Source organism: Patagioenas fasciata, chromosome 23 (genome assembly GCF_037038585.1).
Source record: "Patagioenas fasciata isolate bPatFas1 chromosome 23, bPatFas1.hap1, whole genome shotgun sequence".
NCBI classification, from domain to species: Eukaryota; Metazoa; Chordata; class Aves; order Columbiformes; family Columbidae; genus Patagioenas; species Patagioenas fasciata.
The window spans coordinates 2,806,374-2,832,352 of NC_092542.1; the positions used below are offsets into that span (position 1 = coordinate 2,806,374).

General features: G+C 46.9%; 2 protein-coding genes across 8 annotated transcripts in view; both read right to left on the reverse strand.

The window, feature by feature from the left end:
• The window catches only part of SAMD11 (sterile alpha motif domain containing 11), a 169,239-nt gene extending 150,639 nt beyond the window's left edge, over positions 1-18,600 (reverse strand). The window contains exons 1-2 of the mRNA XM_071798379.1: positions 18,519-18,600; positions 17,633-17,696 (exon numbers count right to left, since the gene is read on the reverse strand). The gene's annotated coding sequence lies outside the window, so the exon portion shown is untranslated. The remainder of the gene's footprint in view (positions 1-17,632; positions 17,697-18,518) is intronic.
• A 1,785-nt stretch (positions 18,601-20,385) lies between these two features.
• Positions 20,386-25,979, reverse strand: part of RERE (arginine-glutamic acid dipeptide repeats) — a 166,070-nt gene continuing 160,476 nt past the window's right edge. For all 7 annotated transcript variants that reach the window (XM_065854884.2, XM_065854883.2, XM_065854880.2 and 4 more), the window contains 3 exons: positions 24,986-25,132; positions 24,186-24,366; positions 20,386-23,443 (listed from right to left, as the gene is read on the reverse strand). In XM_065854884.2, coding sequence (XP_065710956.2) covers positions 23,410-23,443; positions 24,186-24,366; positions 24,986-25,132 — 362 coding nt within the window. In that variant the 3' untranslated portion in view covers positions 20,386-23,409. The remainder of the gene's footprint in view (positions 23,444-24,185; positions 24,367-24,985; positions 25,133-25,979) is intronic.

Sequence of the window (25,979 nt, forward strand, 5' to 3'; positions counted from 1 at the left end):
AGTATCTAACAGGCCTCTCTCTTTCCCAAGTCACCATTAGCTCATTCAGAGGTAGGCAGAAGTTCTCTGCCCTGCAATGCAGACCAGACATACCCAGAGCACACCCAGACCTGGCTCCTTTGAAATAACCCCGCTGGATTTAGCAAAAACGTGCTTGATTGCTCTTCACAAAGAGAAATGAGTCACCTACTACAGAGAAGGGAATGAAGGAATAGGGGGGAAAGGAAAAAATCCCATTAACTGAGCCACTTTGGACACTGCAAGAGGAGCTTCTGTATATGGGATTCAAGGGAGGCAGAATGAAATCAGGACAGTTCAGAGAGCAGGTACAAAATTTTATCAGCATCCTTGAGAAAGACAACTGCCCCTTTAATATATGGTCATTTAGAATGTAATCTATGTCATAAGAGTTTCAAGTAGGAAACTGGAGTAGACAAAGTAGCATAGAAAACATAAGAGATATATTTCACAATAAAAACTCTCTTAAGCCACAAGAATACATAAATAAGAAGCAAGAACAATGTATGCATGATTATAAGCACTCAGTGCCTTTAAAAGAAAGTAGTGGGAAAGTTAATTGTGTTATCTTGTCCCTTCCTTTGAGGACAATGCAGAGATTCCTATTCTGTAAGCCCTTTTCATGGGAAATCAGAATGTGGCCTTGGCAGACACCAAAATCTCCAAGGAGGAAGTTATGGCGGAGCAGAAGAACTCATGGGCAGTAAATCACCAGGGCCAGATGGTGTTCAACTGCAAGTTCAGAGGGGATTAAAGTCTCCAGCGACGGGCCAGCCTACACAGCTTCACAGTAACTGCTTCTGAACAGTACAAAGTCAGGAAGATGATGCTGGTCTTTAAAATCCCGCTGCACAGCCCCCAAATACCAGCCATTAAAGCTTCGCAAGGCTGACTTTGGTCAACTTACTGAAAGTCTGCTTAAGGGTAAAACACCACAATAGCTGGATAATCCAGTGCTGCTAATTCAGCAAAACTGCTTTAAGGTAAAGAGTTCACTGTTAAACAACGAACTATGTAAAATTCTATATGAACCATGTAAGTGCAAGAAATTCACTTTGGCCCTTTACAAAACAGTGAACTCAACTCTTGCACACATAACCAAAATAAAAGCGAGGCTCCTAAGTTGTGTTTTCAGTTCACTTACTGGTGGGAGTCAGGATGAATCCTTTATACCTTTTCTCATCGTCTTTCAATGGACAGAACTGTCCAGATGGAAAGGAAAACAACGGTGTGAACTTCGCCTTCACCTGAGCTGCTGACAACACTTGTGATTTAATCACAAAAATCTTCTCATATTCAGTGGTTTTCACAAAGCCTTCACTCCTGGAGCCAAGTGCTTATGTTTGAGACCCATCTCTTTCTCACTTTAAAAGTAAATTCCGAGCCTCTGTGAGCTTCTTGAAAAATTTGGCAGTGTAACTGTTAGAATGTCAAAATGAAAAAGTAAAACAACAGAACAAAATAAGCAAACTAAAAAGAAACAGTTCTCCTAATGCCTGTATTTAATTTTCCTGACCTTCGTGCCAATCCCCAGGTTTTGGGTGCCTGACTCCTGCAAACTGGAGCGCTTCCAGCTGACAGCACAACAGCCTGGTTGAGATGCCACCAGAACCAAGGCCAGACGCTGCCAAAAATGACAGCGAATATTCACATTCCCTTTCTTTGTTAAAGAGGAGAAGGAAAAGACAACAGGAAATGCATGGGTTGAGCTGCGAACATTTTCTCCAGGTGCAGGCTTCCAGCCTGCAAGTTCCATAATTTAACTCTGAAAAGCAAAGTATATTGTAAAGTAGCACTTTAGAGGCTTTGTGGGGGGTTTTGGTTGGTTGTGTTTTATTCCCCCCTCCCCAGAAGGAAATATTGACACCGCCTGTCGGCACCGTCCCAGCAGGGTGCAGTGTCAAAGCACATCAGATGCAAAGTCTGAGCCCTGAAAGCAACAAAACTTCAACGGCAGCCTAAGGTTTACGCATGCTAATTCAGTTTAAAGGGACACTCCTGTGCTCTTTGCTTTTCAGCCATCAACTATGGTTTGGTTTTTTATCCTTTTAGCTCTTTGTAAGAACAATTTAGAAACAAACCCCCCCACGTAGAGATTTTGGGGCCAGTTTTACAAAGTTATTTAGATGACAAAGGGCTGAGAAACATGCTTTGCAGGGTTTAGAACATTTAAATGAATGAAGTGGCTAACTCCTATTGGCTTTATGGGATGGTCAGGCATACAGAAATATTTCCACATATCTGGCTTGTTTGTCAGACATTCTTTCTGTTGCACGAAAAATACCTTCTTCAAGCATACATTAAAAGAATGCAGCCTCCATAGGTCACTTCCTTAGACCTGCTCTTCCAGTCTTGCTCTGAGAACTAACTAAATCGTTCCCTTTCACTGCAGGCCATCAGAGGGCACCGATTAGTACATTTTTTTCTGCCCAAGAACACAGGTCTGAGTGGACAGAACACTGCCTTTATCTTGCGCTTACCTGTCAAACTGCACTGAAGGAGTGAAAAGGCGTAACAGGGAGCTCTAACTGTAAAACATCATCTCCGCAATTCAAGAAGAGACAGAAGGAGCGAAAGTCTCTTGGACACAGGGCACTGCGGCTCTGCTGCTCATGCAGGGGACTTGGAAAGCCTTTCACAGAGCCTTGACCCAGCTGCAACACAGCAGTGACCTCCCCTTCCATCTGCTAGGCACTATAATTTCAACAGACAGGCCAAAAATACCAGCCGTTCCAAGAGCCTTTCCCCCATGACTGGATAATTCAATGCAATATGATATACTACGGGTAATAAAAATCCCAAGAAAAGTCTCCCAAGTAGAGCTCTCTCCCATCTGAAGACAGCTTTCCCTACAAGTGCATGGACCCTCCACTCCTGTCCCCAGACTCAGATATTCCATATTCCAGCATTCCCATCCTCAGTATCTGTGTGCAGAAGACCCATTTCCCCACGACCCAGCAGCGATAAGGCAGGAGGGCAGAGGAACATTTTGCCAGGGCTCGCTTTCTCCCCCTCTCTGCCTCCTGTCTGTCCTCCCAGTGATGGATGGCTATTGGTTCTGGCTTCATCCGACAGAGAAATCTGTCACCTCATGCCAGGGAGAGGTGACAGCAAATCCATCAGCATGGAGACAGCAGTCGCTTGCCGATTGCTTTCAAGGCCACTGGGGGCTGGATTCTTCTTTGCCTCCCACCTCTCCGATTTCTCTCTCCCCCTCTTTTACAGAAGACTCAGTAAATCATCATTTGAACAAACCCATTTGGCCCATATTGCATATCCAAATTTGAACAGCTTTGAATTTGTGCACTATTGTCCTGCTTAAAAAAGCAGGAGGAGGGGTGTTTTCCCACAGGAGTAACTCATTATTAGATACTCATATCTGGCCCTTTTGTTACTTTCAAAGCCTGGATTCAAATTCTATTTGTGGCCCCATGGGTTTACCAAGCATGATAGCATTGTTTGACCCAGAGGGGAATGCTGGTCCAAATGGCACCTTCTTATCAGGCTCGTCTCAAGAATGGAAATGCAGAGGATGCAATAAGGCAGGACACTGGTAAATGAAACTACAGACCATAGAAACAGAGCAAACTGTTTCTCCATTCTGTACTTACTCCGCAGCAACCATCTTGCTCGGCCCTCTGAAATATTAGACTCCTTCTGGGTGAAAGACAGCAGCACTCTACCAGCTGACATCTGGGCAGAGGATGCCAGAAATTCTGGATGCTGTCCCCAGCTGTGCCAATGCCTGGACCTCTGCTAGGCCACTCACTTGACCTCTCTGTGCCTCAGGCTTCCCTTAGGACAATAATATTTATCTTCCTGGAACAGCAAAGTAAGGCTTTATCAATGGATATGTACAGAGCTGGTTTAGATCTTCAGGCAAAAGACACTGACAAAGAACCATGATTACAGACAAATTCATTTCCTTCTTTTCCAAACACTGTAAGGTACGATTATTGCCTATGTGACAGTATGACTTAGAGGCAGAGGCAGCCCCATCTCACAGGGCCTGCCTGGCTCTCCAAGCACCTCACACTTGGGGAAAAGGTTGTTGAGCATTCCCCATCCCTGAGGGCAGCCAGGAGCATCCGCTGAATGAAGAGCAGTTTCTACTTTTGCTCCACCTGCTCGCAAAGACACAAGGGGACATCCTGGTGATTTTCAATTGCTTCTGACATGTGCCTTATACACAGAATGTGAAAAAGGTGGTAGTTTGTTGCTGGCGATGACCAATCTCCCCTGAACCCCAACACCACACCACTGCATCCAACTGTGTCAGAGACGACATGTTTGGGCAGTGGGGACAATCCACCCATTCTGTCACCATTCACCATAACATGAGCAGACTTGGAGTGTTCAAAGTGAGAGAGTGCACCGGTGCAACGTGCGCAGCCCATCCACCGCTGCAGAGCAGCAGAGGGAAGGCCTCCCAGCTGACCGCAAGTTTCCTGGCCGTGGCTCCCACCACCTTGCGGGATGCGGCTGGGGAGAAACACCCGGACTGCAGCCAAAAGGACGCCTGGCTGGGACCCTCCGCCTGCAGAAAACACCCTGCAGGTTCCAGGCGAGGGCCGGGACACATGGAGACCCTGCTGGACTCCAGGCTGCTGAGTGCAGGATGATTTATGGATCTTTGCAGATGGCATATTCCAGCCAGAGGGCTTCAGACCAGAAAACCGAGAGCCTTCTGCTTCCTTAAAGGCGCAGCTCCACTTCAGCACTCTAAACTTACTGTAAAGTTCACTGCTTTGGTGTTCTAATATTTTAAGTGCTGACCCCTCATTGATTCTGTTCAGCCTTTTAAATCTTTAATTTACTTACTTATTTGGTTTTAAACCTTGCCTGCAATTGCAGGTAATTAAAAAGCTCATTAGTTGGCATCCTGAGCTGATTCCCTGGGTTTATGTACTGTACAGTAGGCCTCCTGTGAGTTTAAACCATGGCTGGGATTGCTTGACTTGTTTCCTACCTCCCCAGCTTTATGAGGTGTTCCATATTTCGGAAGACTATTACCCCTTCCCCTGATTTTTTTTAACTACCACTTGCTGCAGTCTTCAGGAAACTCAGTAGCCATTCTGGCTACATACAGTAGCTGTGTCACAAATTTATTTATAGCTGACCTTCCCCATGTTCCGAGCTAAGACCTCTCCATACTTGCAATTCCTTTTTAAAAGGGGCATTATATGCAGACAACAAAAACCCAAACCAGACTAATTTCCAGCATCACATGCAAGGCTTGATTTGCCCCCTCCACTCCATTTGTCCCTCCCCACTTCTTTCTGGAGCTCCAGGTCTTTGCAGCTTGCCACAGGCAGGCTCTATCAGGGCATTCTCACGGTAGCAGAGTCCCAAATGGTAACTGGAATACGGAGTCACTCACAAACTCTTCTTTCTCCTCCTCTCCCCTTCTCTGTCACCATCTGGTTGCTCTGCCTTCCAACAAATCCAGCAGCGCTACTCCCTGCCTGAGGAAGCTCCTGTTTTTAACTCCACCAAAACATGGTTCTAGAGACTATTCCAGTGTAGGTCCGCACAATAAAGTTACAAAGGAAGCTGTGATTACAGAGCGGAGGTTTGAGTTCCCCCTGTAGCTGGCTGGTTGCTGCAGGCAAGCGTTAAAGCCCATCTGGGAAGAACCCGGCCTCCCGCATCCTGCTGCCGCTGCCTGCCAGGACAGCCGGGAGGGATGGCAGCGCCACGGACCAGAGCTGGGCTGGAGCACAGCCGCCTGGGGACTGGCTTTGGCAATAGCTCAGTCGTCATGTTTTCATTTTACAAGGTCAAAACCAAAACCACCTCTGGTTTGGGTGTTGCATTCATGCCTACAGAAACACGAGAGGATTTCAGGGTTAGTAAACCCCCATTTCCCCACACGCTCACCCCCTACATCCCTTGATTTCCCAGCTTGCTGGCTTGTGACCAGCAACATCTAAAATAACCACCTCCTCCTTCCCTAATTCCTGTCTTGCTTCTAGGACTGTAAAGAGAATAAAGCCCAGCCACTGCTGGGTGCAGCCCGAACATAGTCCAGCCAAGGAATATTGCAATGAGAAAGGCAAACACCGTTCAGTCCAGCTCAACCCAGACAGACCAGAGCAACAGGGAGTGCATGTGCAGTTAAGACAACAGCCAGAGAACACAAAACTGCAAAGTATAGCAGAATGAAAGTGGTCAGGCAGCGAGTATCAGTACCTGGATCACAATGTAAATACCAGGACATTTCAGAGTGGGATTTGGTTCTAGAAAGGATCATGACCTATGCAAGAACTCCTGAATCCTAGAACATTACTCGTCTTGCATGTCCTCCTCACTAACCCTACAATCCCCAAAAAACCACATCTAGCATCCTGCATCTTTCATCCTATACACACACAAACCTCTCTGTGCTGGGCAGATTTTCAGCAGCTGTTTTTGAGGGGACAAGACTCCATACACATGCATCTCATCCTTGTGTGTTTTATTATTGTGTCAACTGTAGGTTACGCTTTGCTGCAGGCATCACTAAGCCTGCTTAAGGCCAAAAGGGCCTTGGGTCCCCTTCCCTTCTTCCCCTCTGCTTTTCTTTTCTTTGCGGGAATAAGCTATTATTGTCCGTCTGGCCTGGTACCGTTCCTTTTGGCAGTCACAAGCCTTGGACCTCAGCCAAGGTCTATCCCAGGGGACGCTGGGAGCACTTTGAAAATTAAATCTCTGAAGAACTCACATGGCTGCAAATGCCATGATGTTGCTTGACCTTGGGTTAAACTCAGCGGAAGAAGAGCAGAAGCGGTGGCGGCAGCAGCCGCTGCCACATTACTGGCCTCAGATAACTCCCGGGAAGAAGAGCCCTGCGGGGAGTCGGGGTGAGGGGAGGTTGGGGGAAAGAGGCGGCGCACAAGTGGGAAGCCAAGCAGGGGAACTGCCATTCTGCATTAGCCCCTAGAGGACTGATCAGTCCCTGCCACACATTCCTTTTTTGCTCCAGATCCTTTGATGCCTTCTGAGAGTCGCATGTATTATTCTTGCACAGGTTTTAAATGAACCATGCCTCTTAATATCAAGAAAACATCATCATATGAGTAAGTGCCAAAGCATCCCTCCCACTATTGTTCCCAGTGTACACAGCAATTAAATATGAGCTTGTGGAGAGCAATGGTCCACTTCACCAACACAGCATGGACTGGAACACAAAACTACACCTCCTCTCTTTGTCCCAGCCCTCAGGGTGTACCTCCCCAGTCCATTCTAAGCTGGCTTCTTCCCCTGTCCACATTTAACTCCTGATCCAGGTGAAATACCAGGAGGTCCAATCCTTTGCTACTTCAAATCCCTCTAGGACAAGAGGTCTCTTCTCTCAGGATGGCAAGTTCTAAAACAAGCCTTATCATTTAACAATAATGCACTTCGGAGGCACCTTCTTTCATGTGCTTTCTTTTCTGAGCAGTGCCATTATAGTCCAGACAGCTCTGGTCACTGGGGAGGGCAAAGAGCATGTGTTCTGGGAGCTTGGGGGCTCCCCGTTCTGTTCCTTGGGGAGTCAGTTGGCTGGAGAGAGGTGACCAGGGACGCCACGCTGCAGATGCCTTTGTGCACAGCCAGTGCTTTGTCATGGAGATTCGGTAGGTCTTGCAAAGTCTCCACCGGAGATGCTACAGCTAACGAAACCTATTTAGCATCCCCCCTCACTGTAGTAAGTCCAAGGGGAGCTCAAGCAGAATTGATGGATGGACCCCTGGAGATACTTCAGGATCAAGTCCATCTGCCCCTTCCAACTCAGCGTGTGCAGGGTTGTGCTAGGCTGGGTGAGCTAGGAACATCTCATTATGTTCCACTGCAGAGCCTCTGCTCCAGCAAACCTTCCTGTGGCCCTGTGCCCCCTGGAGCTGGCTGATTATTTTTGGCTCAGGTTGGAGGGCCCGGATGCTTCCGAGTATCATAACATTTTTGTAGCATTTCTCCTACACTCCCTCCCCTTTCAGTCCCCCCCACTGCAGTCCCAGAGAGACAATCCAGATGGAACAGCCCAGCCCTCTGATCAAGCTGGGGAGATTTGTAATTAGGACTCGACAGCTATTATCCCATGACAGCTGAGTGTGGTATCCAGGCAGCCCGGAGGCCACAAAAGGAATGTGAGGGTTTTAAGGAAGGAAGAAAGATACAAGCGCTTTTCAGCCATGCCATATTGTGCCAACCCCAGTGACAACACCCAACCTGCCAGTCCCGATTCCAAGGGCAGCGTCAGTGCAAAAGGGCAAGGGCAATGGAAAAGGGGCGGAGGACGGGTGGCAGCTACAAGGGTGCAGGGGGTGGGGGAAGAGACCTCCGTGACCAGCCCAGCGACTGTGCCCGGGCAGCTCTGTCTGCTGGGGCAGCCAGCACCGTCTGCTGGAGCAAGCAAGTGGAGGGTCCAATTTCAGAGTTTGTCCCCAGGATGGGGCCGCAAAGGCGCCATCCAGGCTTCATGTCCTGCAGTTCGGATTCCTCTGGGTGACACACTGCTCTGGAGCGCAGCCCAAGAGGGGAGCAGGTGTCACTGTCCTCCCCCACCCTCCCTTGGTTTTCTGCATACACAGCCAGGCTTCCTAAAACAGAGTTCTCCTGCTTTAAAAAGAGACGGCGCCTGGATCTAGGGGTCTTTCCAAATATTTGTTTTATTGCCAAGCCTTCCAAGAGGTCAAGGAGGAACGTGCTCTCTCACTCCTAAGCTCCCTGCTTGCTTGCTCTGCCTGCTATTGCCAGAGCTGTGGCACCTCCGCTCCAGTAATCACCAGCCTGCTGGCACACAGAGACAGAACAGCAGCAGCAACAGAGGGCTGGCAGGGTCACAGCCCAGCAAGCAGATCTGTAAGTGCAGGGTACAGGCAGCTTGCATGCCACACAAACCAAACCCTGGGAATTCGGAATCTAGTGCATCAGGGCAAAAATAAATCAGGTTGCCCTTCGCTGAGAGTCCTGGTTTTCTATGCCATGACATGCTCCAGCCTTGCCATTCTAAACTTGGCTGCTTCAAAGCACATCAGACTTTGAAACAAGCACTAAATCTGTTAGACAGCAGCAAGAAAAACTAAAGCCCAACCCAGGCCATCTCACAAATAGCATTTACCATCCAAGGACTATGCATCAGTCCTAGAAGACAACAGGAAATTACCAGGGACCAGGAAGGGATGTGAACAAACAGTACATAAACCCGAGAAGTAGGGATGTATGATCAGCAGCCATCTCCCTACCAGCCCTTTAGCTGCACACAGACACCAGCACACATACTCTGCTTTTTCCAGTGCAGTTTGGATTGTTGCTGGCTTGAATGCGTTACAACATGCTGTTTATTTGGCTGGAGACCTTTCCCTCCCGGCCCCACAGATCAAACACGGATGGACTCTGCCCTCAGAGTAGAACAAACCAGATTCAGAAGGGGCAGGGGAGAGGAAAGAGGAGGTCTGGGAGGTTTAATGCTCCAAAGCATCTAAGTTAGTCCCCCCATGCAGCGCTGCTGCCAAAGCCTGGGAAGTGAGTCACTGCTGGGGCTGGAGGGGGCTCCGGAGCTCAGAGTCACCCCCTGGAAAGGGCTGGAGCGGCGGACAGGCTCTGCCCAGGGATCAGCCAGCATTCGATTCCTGTTTGTGTCCTGAATGAATCATTCCCAACAGCAGTCGCCGTGCCTGAGCGTGCTCCTCATGTGCTTTCTATTAGCTGAGCAAACAAGCCAGGCTGCTCCGGAGCCTGGGGAGTTCACCTTGTAACAGCGGGGGGGAGCAGAGAACCTGGGAAATCCAACTGTGCTTTAACCCTGCACACGAGGCACCAGTTTCTGAGAGGGAGTAGACACTACTCACAGGCTCTTTGGGATGTCCTTCACCCCACCTCTGCACAACTTCTCCATTCAACTTTCTAAATGCAACATCAGTGGATGTTCTGTAGTCAAATTGACTCCCACATACATGCCACTGTTCCTCAAAAGCTACAACCCCATGCTGGGCAGAGCCAGCTGTTCAAGAACTATTTTAAGAGACCACTGAAGGGACAACCCAGAGAAATTTTTCCATTCGAAAACTGTGACAACGTCCTGCAGGCATCATGGACAGCACCACGCAGCCTGGAGGAAACCACGGCACAACATTCAGAGCAGGGAGCAAGGGCCTCAAAGAGCATGAGAAGAGCCTGAGGAAAAGAGCCTCAGGAAAGTCACAGCCTCCCTGTGCGACTTCCAGTAAGCCCCTGTGCCTCAGTTTCATCCCTTCTGCTAAGCAGAGGTGAAGGTGACCACAGTGGGCTGGGAGGACCTAATAGCTCCTGAAACTCTTCCGTGTATGCAGAGGAAAGCAGCTATACACATGCGTAAGTGTGGCTATTAACTGAAAGAGTTAAGAGAACAAACAGCCTAGGCTTCACTCCCCTCTTGCTTGGGTCACTCCCCTATGGGAAAAATGCTAGGGCTGTGCTTTCCACCTCAGCCAAAAATAATCAGCAAGCTGCAGGGGGTAGAAGGCCTGGGGAGAGAGAGAAATTTTCTCTTCTCCGTCTGCCAGAGCAGAGAGGCTGCAGCACATAATGAGAAGTGCATTCCCTTCCTCCCCGTTCCCTCTCCTGCAGCCACCTCTTCAGAGAAAAAAAGTGTATGGGCCTGCTCCAAAAGACACAGGGGTGTAAAGCGCAAGCCAGTGGTTCTCTGCTTCCCTTCAAGACAAAGAGTCTGCAAACTAAAATAGGATGTTTGTGCGTTAATCCCATTGCTGCTCTCAGATGGCCTCCAGCCCCCAACAAGCGGAGCTTGGGACAAATAGAATATCCAGAGTTATGCTGAGTAGACAAAAGATATATAATGCCACAAGAAAAGGCTGGGCACTCATCCCGTCCTGATGCCTGAATGGCACTGTTGGCTCCTCAGCCCAATTACTGCACTCGGGGTTTGGAAAACCATGCCACAGGTTTTCCAGTTCACTTGCCTAATAGACCTAAAGTAATAATTCAACAGAAGCAAAGCATTTGTGAGACTGAAATCCCATTTCTCAGAGAAACATGGCACTTGAGGGGCTGAATAGCACTGACTTTCGATGATTTTTAAGAAAAAAAATCTTCCAAAAGTGGAATTTAGCCACCTGAAAAAATCACTCTGTCTCATTTCCGCTCGTTCATTCACGTTCAGGGTCACACACAACTATAATGCATTTAGGAGCTTCCACCCTGCAGCTCTCAACAGTGGGAAAAAGAATAAAGGGAAAGGAAGTAACACCACATAACTAAACCCAAGCCAGACCTCCCTCTCGGGATGTCAGGGCACAAAAAGACAACTCCTCAGTGTTAATAAACGTCCTTTCTCCAGTGTCAGGTAGGAAATCCTCACCTCACGTGCCTCTGCCCGCTGTGCGGGCAATGGACTGTCATATTATCTGGGTTGTATATAACCTTTGGACATACGGAAGAGTTCATTCTCAATGCAGTCCCTGTGCTTTCACTGCTAAATAAAACAAGTTTGTGTCAAAAGACAGCTGATGTGTGTGGTGTTAAGCACGTTATTGCTTCCAGCTTTCAATCTGCAGAAGATGTTGCTGATGCTGGTGCTGTGGCCTATATCCTGCAGAGACAGACTTGAGCAACTGGCTTTCTCCAGCATCCCACTGCTGACCCTTCCCTTCGATTGTTGTGTTTCAAATCATCACAGTTCCTCCCCTTAGTCAGAAACTTGGTTTCTCTCCAGAGGATGCTCAGGTGAGAAATATAGGTCAGAATAACCCTCCACCTTGAACTCTCCAGCACCTTCTCCTCAGCCGCTCCTTTTCCACGTCATTAGCGTCGGGACTGTGGGATGCCAGGAAGAGCAAGGTTCGGTGGGAGCTCGGGGCTAATTGCCATCCACGCCTTACAGGCAGCGGCGGTGCCAGGAATCCAACTACTGTCCCCAGGGAGTGGCAGCAGAGGCAGCAAAAACCCTCCTCAGTGGCAGACGAGTTTTTCCATTTCCTTGGTTTCAAATCTCGCTTCTGTTCTCTCCAGTCTCTGCTGCGGCTCCAGCCGTGAATTCTAGGGAAGCCCAGCTGCCTCAGCAGGTATGGTCTCATTAACGAGCAATTAGCTCCTAGCCTAATTGGGCAGCAGAATGGCTAATGAGCCTAGCTGTGGTTGTCTGTGCCCTCATTATCCTGTGCTCAGCCAGTGGTAATACTGAACTTCTGTCCCATTTCCGTCATGCCACGATCAGAGCACTGGCTGAAAGCTTAGATGTGCCAGTGCTCGCTGCCTTTTCGTGCTCTGAAGTTGATGGTTTGTCTTATCTGTTTCCCCAGGCAGGCCTGGAAAAGCTTCTCTCACCTCTGCACTACACAACCGGATCCTCACTCCCTTGCCCGAGTCCTGCTTTTTCTTTCTTCTATATATTTATATTTGTGAACACAGATACATACAAATATTTGAGTATGTGTCTATGCATAGGTACATTTGTATATACATATATATACAATCCTTGACACAAGCTTCATAGCACTCCTATGTGTACAGAAGAGGAAGCTGGAGCACTAAGACTGAGCCAGCAATGGCAGATAAACCTTCTCATAAAAAACATGCTGTGCATTGAACCATTAACAACCTACACTAGTTTCTTTAAAGGGTTAATTTAATGAATGGAACAAATGCTGAAACACAAGCCAGTTGGAGAAGCTTCTCAGGTCTTTTCTCTAGCATGTGCTGAAATCCTTCCTTGCTTTTGGGAAAAGAGAAGCATGGGATTGATTTCCCAGAAGTCCAAGGCTGCATAATAGCAGGATTCCCCAGGGGCAGGCAGCAAACAGAATATTGTGTGCATTTCTGACAGTCTTTCCTTTTACTGTGGGCTCCCCACAGTGCTTCTTTTCAAAAAAGCTTTTGCACAGCCCTGCTTATATCTCCTGGCTCACCCACCTCCTCTTGCTAATATTTTATTTATTGCATCCTGATCCTAACAAGTGAGCTTCTTCCCCAATCACTGCTAGTTAGACTGGGTGTCTCTCCAGAGCACACGGATCTAGACAGAGCGGGGCGTGCTCTGCAATTCACGCAAGTATTCAGCGTCCATATAGACTGTCCAAAGACCACAGCACTCAGATAAATTTTATTCACAAGTCCAGGTATCAGCAAGCAGAATTAATATTGCATTTCACTGCAAGCAGAAGATAACAAAAGACTGGGCAAGCCTATATATTGATGTGGCAAAAGCAATCCAAAGGAAGACCCCTAAGGGGAACTATTTCTCCTCCCCTCTCTCTGGTCTCTTTCCAAAAGCCGGTTATTGGCTCTGGGTTGAACCCTGTTGATCTCAAAGTCATCTCTCCACCTTTGATACTCTCAAGAAGTTTTCATACTGACTTTCATACTGAAAAAGGTATTTACAATACAGCAGCTCTTAGGTGAATAGAGAGCTGTATTTCACCTAGTAAATTCAGTCACTAAACAGAACAGCAGCCATTTCTCATGCAGTGCCCAAGCACAGTCCTCGTGCACCAGTTTTGAAAACACTCCACAAGCCCTTTAGTGCTCTGGCACCAGTAGCTGGACACCCACTCTGGGACAGGGAAACTTTCAGGACGCCAAACTCCTTGCAAAACATCTTGAGATGGGTCCCCTCGAGATACACAGGTGTCACGTGCAGAAGAGAGATGACTAATCAATAAGGTCAGAAGGATTTTATGTAGGGCATCCTCTACCAATATAAGAGACCAGTCCTTACCAGACCAATGCTATCTGACAGTCGCCATTGATCACCACAGTACATCTGCTTGATAAATGACATTTATCTTCAGCAGTGCCTGACAGGCACTCTGGCATGCCCTCCAGACAAATGCTTGCTCTCAAGAGGCTGCAACAGTCAAATGAAGCAAGCCAAAAACCCTAGAATAAAACCCCTTGTGCCATCATCCAACTGCTGAATGGTGTGGAAGAAGAGGGCTGCTGTTAGCTAAGGTTGCTATCTTCAATACTACTGCATGGCTTGTGTATTTTTCAAGTTCAAAAGTAAGTCTGGAGTTGAGGCCATCTAAAAGAAACAAATAATCTCAGGGCAGCTGCCTTGTGTTTATATCCCTGCTTCCATACAAGGGCATCAAAAGCATTACATGCAGGGAAGAAAACCAAGGCACCAGGACGCAGTGCAACTCAGACAGGGCCACACAGCCCGTCAAGAGCCCAGACAACAACTGCTAGGCTGCATTCACCCAGGATATAAACGGGCGCACACACAGAGAGAAACTCACTTAAAGGGTCTGTATCTCCCAGCCCCTAATGTGGAACAAGCAAAGCAAAAGAGAATTGCTGCAGTGCCAGATAAAGTCAAAAGGTTCATGATGCACAGTCATGAGGGTAAAAGAAGAGGAAGCAGCTGGGAAGTTCTGGCAACAGAAACTTGTTTTCGCAAAACAAATGAAACCCAAGGAAAGCCACAGACTTGCAGCGTTGTGTGGGAGCAGGTGGTCCCAAATCTCCCAGCCCTCTCCTCCCCTGCTATGAGGAAGCCCACGACACAATGTTTGTGGGCTTCCTGCTTTTTGACAATGACTTCAGCACAGTAATTACTGCGAGTTCCTCAAGTTTTCCAGGAAACAGATGCTCAAGGGTGAGGGTTGAATTCCTTTTTTTCCGAGCATCTGCTGCCATCCGGTGGCAAACGCTGCAATGGCAGCCAGGGCCTCCCAGGCCACCCTTGGCAGGGGGACAGCCTGGGCCCTGGTGACAAGCTGCAGCCTGGCCAGAGACACCAGGGAGCCCAGTCGATCTTGCAAGGAGGGAGGGAGCTGTCTCACACTTATCTGGATAGGGAAAGACTTGGATGAATCACAGACAGAAATCAACTGCTGCAGGAAAATACCAAATCACACTGAGGGCTGAAGTTGGGACAATCGTTTAGTGCAAACCTACTCCCCTCATATCCCCTGGATGTCATCCCCTCTCAGGTCACTGTCCTTTCTATCCCACAGCCCCCTGCAAGGTGGAAGAGGGAGTTTCCCTGCTGCAGGGCCAGCACTCCAGTAGCCAAGAGGCATCCTTACGGCAGCTTTGCCAAGTCCCCTGCAGTCCAGCTGGGCACAGGAACACATGCCAGGGACATCAGCCAACTGTTCATGTTCTCTTATTTGCAATCTTGTAAATAAAAATCAGTCAGACAAGAGCCCTGGGGGCTCAGCCAGAAACAGTCCAGTCCCCCACCATCTGAGAGTGTCTGCTCTACGTGACTCAGAACTCGGTCTGGCACATGCGAACACACACAGGGCACTGCAGCCTGCAGAACACTGGCAGTACCTTCGGCTGGTGATTAAAAAAGCAGCAGCCACATACCTACACACTCCGAGGGGACAGAGCTGTCATGCCTGAAAGGCAGTATTCCTCGGCCAGTAAGAAAAAGCCAGCCATCTTCTTAAGAGGGCGATCTTATGCATTGGAAAGGCTTGGACACAAGAAGTAATAACATAAACCACTAAGTTTTCTTCCACTTATATACCACAAATTGTACAAATCTGTTCAGAGCTGTATTGAAAGAACAAAACCAGAATTTAGAGCAAGTCAGTACCTTTACCTCCCATCTATACACAGGGAAATGAAGACACAGCACACCAGCAACAGCTGGTGTTGCAGAACCAAAGAGCACCTGTATAGACTGGCAAAACCATCACCCTGGCCCTGTGGGATGGATGTATCTTCCAATGGGTCATTAAGTAATTTGTCCTGAATGCCAAAATGCTGTTTGAGAGAAATAAAACCCTGGAGTTGCAGAGGATTACAGCAACAGAGATCCATCCGTGGAGTAAGTTAAATCGCCATCAACACCTGCCTGTGCCTATTAGCCTCTCGCTGCCAGAACAGTACCATGAGGTTACCTCAAACTGCAGTCAAAGTCTAAACAAAATTAAATAGCACACATACAAGGAACCAACCCATAGACTGTGCTGGCAGGAGACACACGTACAGAATTCACACTTTGGTGTGGAATATGAAATACATAATAAAGAGTTATATTTTACATCTTGTGGCGTCTCTTTACCAGCTTTCCCTTTCAATCAGACAGGATGGGGTATGATAAAATTTCAAGCTGACTTTGCCCAAATGGTCACCTACAAACAGGTGTTACTTCACCAAAGTGACTCAGAGAATCTTTCCCTCTATCTTTGTCAGAGACTCTCTACCGAACTCCTTTACTCAACTCCCAACCCAAGTCAGAAGGGACTGTCCAAGTGCACAGAGCAGAGCCCTAGGGCAGTTCTGTCCCACTTCCAGCCAGCACACGCTGTCTTGCATCCCACTATTAAGGCACTTCAGTTCTTTTCCACCCTTTACACTCAAGAGTTGTACCTCTGCCAACCACACAACAAGCCTTACACAATTTCTTTTCCCTCTCCTTTATGTTTCCTGTTTTTCACATTTCATCTGAGGCACATGTGGTCTGATCACCCCAGAACAATACATTTCAAATAAGCATATAAAAGACATTTTATTGACATGAATAAATTGATTGGGACCGTTACTTTGTAGCTACTTCCCTCTTGAAGACAGCCTGAGGCTGGGAAGCAACATTTACATTTAGATAAAGGTGTCTCTGTCACACTACCTCCCAACAGTTTCTGGCCCCACGTGTTGTCTCCAGAAGAAATCAGTAAAATCATGGAGTTTTCCTTTAAATAACACAGAAGGAAACATGAAATACTTCTGTAGTCCCACTGCAAGATTATTGTGGTCTGGAATCACATAATTTGTAGCAAAGAAATGTCAATAGGTGAAAGGAGAGTAGTATCATCACATCGTGAAGAAACAGCAAAGAGCTTATGTCTGGAAACTGATTTTTCTAGCACAAACTCTCTTAACACGTCCTGCTTTTGTATAGTGAACAGTTATAGAGGTTTCTATCACCAGGTTACTTTCCCTTACACAGTGACAACACACTAGATTCACTGCTGCTGTGAAACACTGTAGTACCATCACAAATCTACACCGCGTGGGTTTTACCTCCAGCCTTTACTCAGTTCATTACTCTGTAAGTCTTCAAGACACCTGAGAAATGAAATGCATGGTACATTGCTTCAGTACTGATAGACTGCAAGCGCTTTGCAAATGTACCTATTTTAATGTTTTTTTTTTCCCAGCGAGCAGAGACCCAACCAGGATTTTCAGTGTCCTTGTCATCCACGTCCCCAAGCAGCACTGAGATGCCAGTGAACAATAACTGACCTGCGTTTCTTGCTGCCATCGTTGAAAGGCTTGTCTGTGCTAGAAATGTGTCCGGTTTCAGTGCTACAAGTGCATTAATTCCCTATCTCCTGTTATGTATCTTTCGTGGTCATGCATCTACTCAGTGTAAGTCCCGACTATAATCCTCATTCACCTTCACGTTTCCCTGCCTCAAACAACGGCTAGAAGAACGTTTGCAACACAAAAAAGGCCTTGCTGGCAGATACACTGGACATAATGCAGTTTGTTCACTGTAAGATTTAGGGTGGAGCGGAGCCTTCCACAGGAAAAAAAAAAGAGAACGCAGAGAATTAATGTATTTCAAACTGGACACTGACTGTTGAATAATTTCCCATTAATCCTCTCTCCCTACTTCCAATAAATTCCCACAAACATTCCCTCAGTGACAAAAAAAGTCCCAATACAAACACCAGCAAGGCCTTCTCAAGCTTACCTGTCTCACAGGAGCAAGGGAGGAAAAACCTCTGGGCCTGTCACCGCAGGACATGGAGGAGCACCTGTGACAACAACATGGATTGCACTGAGCAAACGGAACAAAGCCCTAGGTTGTGAGGGTCTCAGCTGCCTCAGGGACTAAAGGACAATTGCCTTGAGGTGCACAGAGAGACCCAGGGACAGTACTGGGGGGCCAGAGAGGAAGATGGCTCCCTCTGGGATCAAGGAACGCTGCCAGAAGGGTTGGGGGAGAGAAAACCCCGCAGCCTGGGCTTCCGACCACAGGCATCGCTGCTCAGCTGTCACAGAATCCCAGGATGTCAGGGACTGGAAGGGCCCTGGAAAGCTCACCCAGTGCAATCCCCCCATGGAGCAGGAACACCCAGCTGAGGTTCCACAGGAAGGTGTCCAGGCGGGTTTGAATGTCTGCAGAGAAGGAGACTCCACAACCCCCCTGGGCAGCCTGGGCCAGGCTCTGACACCATCACTAAGAAGAAGTTTCTTCTCAAATTTAAGTGGAACCTCCTGTGTTCCAGTTTGAACCCATTACCCCTTGTCCTATCATTGGTTGTCACTGAGAAGAGCCTGGCTCCATCCTCCTAACACTCCCCCTTTAGATATCTGTAAACACGAATGAGGTCACCCCTCAGTCTCCTCTCCTCCAGCTCCAGAGCCCCAGCTCCCTCAGCCTTTCCTCACACGGGAGATGCTCCACTCCCCTCAGCATCTTGGTGGCTGCGCTGGACTCTCTGCAGCAGTTCCCTGTCCTTCTGGAACTGAGGGGCCACAACTGGACACAATATTCCAGGTGTGGTCTCCCCAGCGCAGAGCAGAGGGGAAGGAGAACCTCTCTGACCTACTGACCACCCCCTTCTAATACGCACCAGTGAAAGGCCCTTATCCGCACGTCGCCATGGCGCCCGGCCTGGGAGACACGCTCAGAGAACCTTCCAGAACCTTCCAGAACCTCCCGGCCTGTGAGGCGCTGCCGCTAATGGGCGGGGCCTGTGAGGCACCGCCGTTGATTGGCTGGGCCCCTGAGGCTCCCGCCCATGGCCCCGCCCACGGCCCCTGCTCCCTCAGTGCCACAAACCCCCATGCCCCGCACAGGAGCCTCCCACAGTACAACTGCCACAACAAGCGAGACAAGAGCTCCGTCTTTTTCATGGTCAAAGAACAGAAAAATCAAATTCCTGAAGAAAACACCACACGTCAGCTTTGCTCCTTGTGCCTAGGTGAATGTAAGTTGTAAAAAACCTACCCAGGATTGAAAGCTGTCGCCTATGTTACTTTGTACAGCTGATGGGTTAAAATGAAGTCTGGTAATGCCCATAAAAAAACAAAGCCCTTTTCAGCCTTTGGCAAAGCATCATTAACACAAGACCACTAATGCAATGGGAACTATATTGTTCAATTCACGCAGTAATAAAAATCCTGTTTGGCCTTGTCCCTGTAGGGTTCAGCATTTTAAGCGTGGAAATTTAGAACCGGTAGCAAGAAAGGGAGGGCGGCCTCACCCATCCAAGGTCTACGTTAAGTACAAGGAATTAAAAAGCCAAAAGAAGTGTCAGAATAAATACCACAGCACATGTTCAAGCCAGCCCCAGTAAAAAGCACTTTCAGAAGCTATTTCCAGTAGACAAGAACTGACCTTACAAAATGCCACAGGGTATAAATAGAGCAGCCTCTTCAAACACGCAGCCCCACGCTCCCATGCAATTTGTCATCAATACTTCTCTGTCTGCTTCGAGCACAAACAGAGCTCCTCTATCTCACTGTACTCAGCACTAATTAGCTTGAACTGCAGTCAGAGTACCTCGCTATTTCTGAAAAACCATAGATGGAAAAACAGAGCAGAACCAGATCAAGAATGCAGCCTTCCCACCTCCCTTTTGAGCAGCCGTTTATTCTGTAAAATATCCGCCACCTCTCGCTGTGACATCGCAGCATTTCCCTGTGTTTTGGAGATGCTGATTATAATGAACTGCAAATATGGAACACTCAAGCAGCCAGCTCACACAAATACATTAGAATCCCTCATAGATGGGAGACAGGGAGCCACTACAAACATACACAAACAGCAAATTTTAGCTTTTCAGCAGGCAATGAGCAGACAATGAGCTATTGTGTGTCTTCCTCTCTGCAATTATCTTCCCTTTGGAATGCATCTCTTGCCAGCTCTCTATCAGTCGTGTGTAGGACGACTCTAGCTGACTCTAACGGCACAAAGTAACATCTCTTAGAAAATAAGATGCATTAAAAACTCAGCTACTGGTGTATATATAGCATACAATCTATAATTTCAAGCTTACAGTTCATGAGTCCTTGTCTTTCTGCTCTTCTTTGGCTGATGCAAGGAAAGCTTATGCATACACTTAACTGGTTTGTGCTCAGGCTGATCAATGGCTACAATATATTACCACTGTACACAGAAATCCCCTGAGGTCAGGACAGCCAAAACATCCTCACACGTTCATTCTTACCAATTTGATTGCTTAACTTACAGAAAAACACGCCAAAGTTATGCAGTACGGCCCTAGAGCACAAATGTGCCTCGGGGACGCAGAATATACCGTGGAACTGGACGTGATGTTGGTGTTTTGTGTACTGTGAATTAAAAAAGAAATGACCTCAAGGAAAAAATAGAGACAGACAAGACAGCTTTGAGACAGACAAGATGGCCACGCCGGCATCCCGGATTATCCCAGGTAAAAAGAAGTCTTTTCCCACTAACAACAATCAACAGACACATTTCGCTCGCAGGCAGGACCTGGCTGCTGTAGTGTAGCTTGGTTTTATTTATGTCCACAAATAGTTCGAAAAAATTACAAAATACTCAAATGGAGAGAACACAGAAGTCACGATTTTCTGGGTTTCTACTCTGTTTACACTGTGTTATCCCATGGCAAACTACTCATATATACATTAAGCTTCAAGATATATATAAATGTAGCAGTCAGAATGTACACTCTGCTTTAATGGTGCAGTGAAACAAGCTCAACCATGACAACATAGAACAAGAGAGACGTTTCAAAAACACTAAAGTAAAATTTCAAAATAAACTTTGAAAACAGAGGAAAAAATAAGAGAGATTTCTTAAAGAAAACCAACAGGTCTGGGTTGTTTTAACAGGGCATCAAACACCAAGATGGCTTCAGAAACCACTGCATGTAAAGTTGTAGTTAATCATTGCTCTAACATGGAAGAAATTCGGTGCTTATTTGCTGAATAACGTGAACAAAAAACTCCCACAAATTATCAGAATGCTTTTCTAAATTTAAAAATAAGAAAGAAAAAGCTACATGAACTGCTTCTGAACAGACTGCAAACTTCAGCTGGGAAAAAAAGAGAGGACTATCGGAGGCAATTAGCTTTTCTTTTTTTTTTAATAAGAATTATAGGTAAAAATAACAGCAAAAGAGAAGGATCGGAAGAAATGGCTGAACTCCCCCAAGCTCCCCAATTCCACATGGTAAAAACAAGGAGGGGAAGCTTAACTGAAATGTGCCCGATGAGACCTCTAAAGTAAAGCGAGGCACTCTCTCTGCTGAGCAGACTGCTCTCACTACCTGCCCACTGTTAGCAGAGCTAAAAACCACTTATTACTCAGAAGAAAACCATTTCACCTGATCACTGCAGACAGCAACTGAAGGCTTTACCGTCCTCGACTCTAGATTGACCTCACGCTTTCCAAATCTCAGAAATACTCACTAGCTGCTCCTCCTAACAGAGTTCAAATAGAGCGGGTGCGACTGATTAAACGCTACTGCAGGCCTTTTGCACTGAGAAATCTGGAATGGAGGACAGAAAAAAAGGAAGATCAGCATCAGGTGAAAAGGTCTCCTCTCTCTCCTACTGCCTTAAGCAGAACTAGAGTACCCCAATGCATATTTTTAAGTGGTAAACTCATGTTACTGACCATCCGCCAGCGATCTCTGGGCACTGAGAGTGGTTTGAGACCGTGAGGTGGACGAAGCGCTGTGCGTGCCCTGCCTTCCATCAGATTATGATTAACTACAAGCTTATCACGCGTGGCTCGGCACAGTCCTATGACACAACCATCACACGGAACAGTCTACAACAGCAGAGAGAGCACTCGTGAGTTGAGAGAGAGAATGGGGGGAACTTATGCACCAGCAGAATAAAAAACGGCCAGCAGATCAGATGTCCATCGGCTGCATCGCCCGCTGCTCTGGCAAAGAAAACCCGTGGCAAAACAAATTAAAAATCTGCCTAGACAGTAAGTGGAGTTGTCTCCTAAATAATGCTCACTGGCCTGTGTATTCCTCTCCTTTTACCATCCACATGGGAATCAGCCAACAGGAGTTATTCCGCAAGGACCTGGTGTGTTGGGAGTCAGTAAATGTTACTGTCCATATATCTGGTTAATTCCGAAGCGTTAAGTTCCTGAGATACAGAACACTGGTGGCAGTTAAAAAGTGTTTGCTTACAAAACCAAAACTAAAACAGTCAGAGAGAAAATACAGACTGGTCTTTGCAAAAGAACTTCAAGAATACTCAGCTGCCTATCCACGTTTCTTAAGAACATATCAAACGTACGAGGCCAGAAAGAGCACGTCCTCCAAAAATATCCGCGTGCATACAAAATTCTGGCTGTGCTAGTTTGAGCCATGGAAAAGCTTAAAAAAGAGATTTTAGAACAGATTATTTCTTTGAACTTTTGCCTAAAGTCTAAAACCAATGTCGTTAGATTAAGTTTCAAAAGGTAATAGGAAAGAGGCGTATTAGGGCCACGTTGACAACGAACCCTTGACGGAGGCATCAAAAGGGGAAGCTGGTTCCAAGGGACACCTGGACTGCTGAGAAACCCAACTGCACAGAAAGCATCTGCAGAACAGAGAGATGTAACAGCAACGAAAAACCCCACAAACCCAAACGAGCCAAAAAACAGGAACAGAAACAGTCATTTGCAACGTTATCCCTGCAACTCCCTTTAATGCTTATTGTTGGTAACAAACCAAATTTCAAGCTTTTATCCATTCGAAATTATTGATACCCAGCGTCCCCTTTAATTAAAGGGATAATTATATATATATATTTTATTAAAAAATCAACTCTGTATTCTGTCAATACCAGGTAGGAATTCACAATTTGTGATGGTACTGAAAATCAAGATAAACATTTCTGGAGTTTTGTTTTGCTTTGTTTCTCCCCTCTACCCAAAAAAGTTATTTACAGACTTAAAAAGCCATGCTGCAGAACTGAGCTCTCTTTAAAATCATGAAGATCTCCTACAATGTATTAAAATAAAAGTAGATTTTAATTATTATAGCACTTGCATTCAGAGCTTGTTATGTCACCTACTTGCAATCCTTGTTTTTTTTCAATAGCATAGATGCATTGAGTGTCTCTTTACGCACAGTGACTCGTGTTGTGAACCTGATTCTAGCACCTACTCAAACCAAACTAGTAAGAAAAAGGAAAGAAAAAAGGAAAACAAAAAGAAAAAAGGAAAGAAGAAGAAAAAAAACCAAGATTGCAGGAAGTTCTCTGAATATTCCACACAGTCCTGTAGTTTCAATAGGCTTCTGAATACGTTGTCATGCAGGGAGACCCACACCAGTCTTGAGAAATCTTCTCTACAAATGAACACTATGCCGATAAGTCTCTACTTGTCGGGTGGTTGTTTTAAATATATAAAGAAATCTTTATAAGATATTCTTTTCCTTTTGTAGCTCTTATTGTATGTAAAAATGTTCCGCTCCTTCCCAAGGACTAGGGTTTCCACAGCCAGCATTACAAATAAATAATTTATTACAACTGTTTGTCGCCTTCTTTCTTCAGTCGACTGAAAGAGAAAGAGAAACTCGTTTTAACAAAGCGAAGGAGGCGTGGTGACGCTTCAGAGAGAACTCGCCCTCCTGCCGATCCTGTGGGTGTTTCATGTGCTGCTTCCTAACCATCCTCGCTCCCCACAGACACGTGGAAAGGCCCTTGCTGGGTGCTGGTGGCTTCTGGTTTTAATTCTTGACATATTGCCAGTGGTCAGTGCAAACAGGAGGTGAGGTGGTGGCCAAGCAGAGAACCACCCTATTATCCACACCATATACCGGGGAGAAAGAACTCGCATGATTCATCCAGGCATTCTCAGCTGAGAAGGCAGGATCTGTATTATTCATGCATTTCATCTTCCTGCTGTCTTTAGTAATTTCGTAAGATTTAGTGAACTCTTCCCCTCTTCCCATTCATAAAGCCTTTATCCACCCTCCTCCACCGTTCTCAAGAGAGATGTGGAAGCAGCAATCGTAGTATCATACTAAAAACACCAATCAGAGGTAACTCCGCAATGTAAGACTCAAGTAGTTTACATCCTGTGCCAGTCATTTGGATGTAGGTTCCAATCTGCCCTATCACCTATGCTCAAATTAGGTCTTAGTAGAGCTTCACCATCCTCCATAACTGTGTCAGGCCAGTAACCCAGCCCCCAGTAAGAAAGGCAGTAATTCACAAGAAAAAAGACAGAATGTGGAGAAAGACAAAGGGAGTTGTAGCACCCCCGAGCCTCCCAACGCCTTCACTGCGCCTCTCACCTGTAATAATCTTCCTGACTCGGTAGATGCCCGCCGTGCATGTGAGGATGGCCGTGCAACCACTGCTGCTCCATGGCCAGTCTCTGCAGCTCTGCTGACTGGGCGTGCATGGCCTGCAGCTGGTGGGCGGCTGACATGGGCGGTGGAATGGCACCGGGCAGGTCTCGCGGATACGGAGTACCTAGGAGAGAGTTGCTCGTTTTTAAACAATTACGAGGCCTGCAGAGAGTTCACAGCATCACAGAATGTGAGGGGTTGGAAGGGCCCTGGAAAGCTCATCCAGTGCAATCCCCCCATGGAGCAGGAACACCCAGCTGAGGTTCCACAGGAAGGTGTCCAGGCGGGTTTGAATGTCTGCACAGAAGGAGACTCCACAACCTCCCTGGGCAGCCTGGGCCAGGCTCTGCCACCATTACCATGAAGCAGTTTCTTCACAAATTTAAGTGGAACCTCCTGTGTTCCAGTTTGAACCCATTACCCCTTGTCCTGTCACTGGTTGTCACCGAGAAGAGCCTGGCTCCATCCTCCTGACACTCACCCTTTAGATATCTGTAACCATTAATGAGGTCACCCCTCAGTCTCCTCTTCTCCAGCTCCAGAGCCCCAGCTCCCTCAGCCTTTCCTCATAAGGGAGTTGTCCCATGAAGCTTTTCTTTCTTCTAAACCAACCAACCTCTGGCTGTAACCCAAATTACAGCTCAACTCCTCTCCCAAGAAACGCTAAGACCCAGAAGAACAGATAAAAGACAATAGTTGAGATTAGGAGCCAACCTTCGTAAAGGACCATAAAATGCTCTCACCAAAGACTGGATGTCGGAGCATTTCATGCTCGTGAGGTGGCTGCCCTAGCAATGGGTTGGGGATGGTCCCAGGTGGGTAGGGAAAACGTGCCAAATGGGGTCCAGCTGCTAAAGGATCCACCAGCGGGTGAACAGGTCCTGCTGAACCTTTAAAAGAAGGAAAGAAAGCAAGCAATCAACTGCTTTGGGAAGCACCGCTCACTGTTGGGAGATCAAACGCCCTCTTAGTCTTGAGCTGGATCAGCACTGGCCTAACTGGCATGTAATTACCAGGATCCAATCCAATCTGAAACCCACTTTTCCGTCTTCAAGTGACATCTGCTTACCAAAGAGTCTTAATTGTTCAAGCAACAACCCTGGGGCTTTCGATTTCTACAGAAAAAAGAAATTCACCAAGCAACAGGGAAAAACAGCAAAGACAGTCAATATCTAGAAAAATTTTGCCAAAACTCTCTCCTATTTCCACTTTACACATAGAAAATTGAAGGATCCCTAGCGGCATTTAGTACAAAAGCATTTAAGCATCCTCCTGACTTTACCAATACTACTTGATAGCCAAAACAAAACCCTTTGTTTGCAAAAGACGGCATTGTCACCTCCCTGCAGACAGCCTCTGATGCCACGTTACCAATATGATGAGAAACGACACCGGCAAACCTGAACAATAGTTATTTATCAGCCTCTGTGCAATCTCAGAGCGTTAAGCTGTTAGCAGACTGCAGAGGAACCACAAATGAGAGGAAACACAACTCTCCCTCAGCTGTTATCTGAAATGTGGGGTCACGTTACACTCTGTTCAGAACTACCTGAAACATTCGGGAGCCCATCTCTGCATTGTAACCTGGCGGCCAAGATTAAAGCCAAATTACTTTTCAAATACAGTGAAAAGCCTTGACAATGCACTGACCTGGTTTTGTCTCTTGCTAGACTGAGAGTGAGAATGCACTTGCCAGATTTTTGTCCAGACCAAATAACCGGGGAGCACCTGGACTCA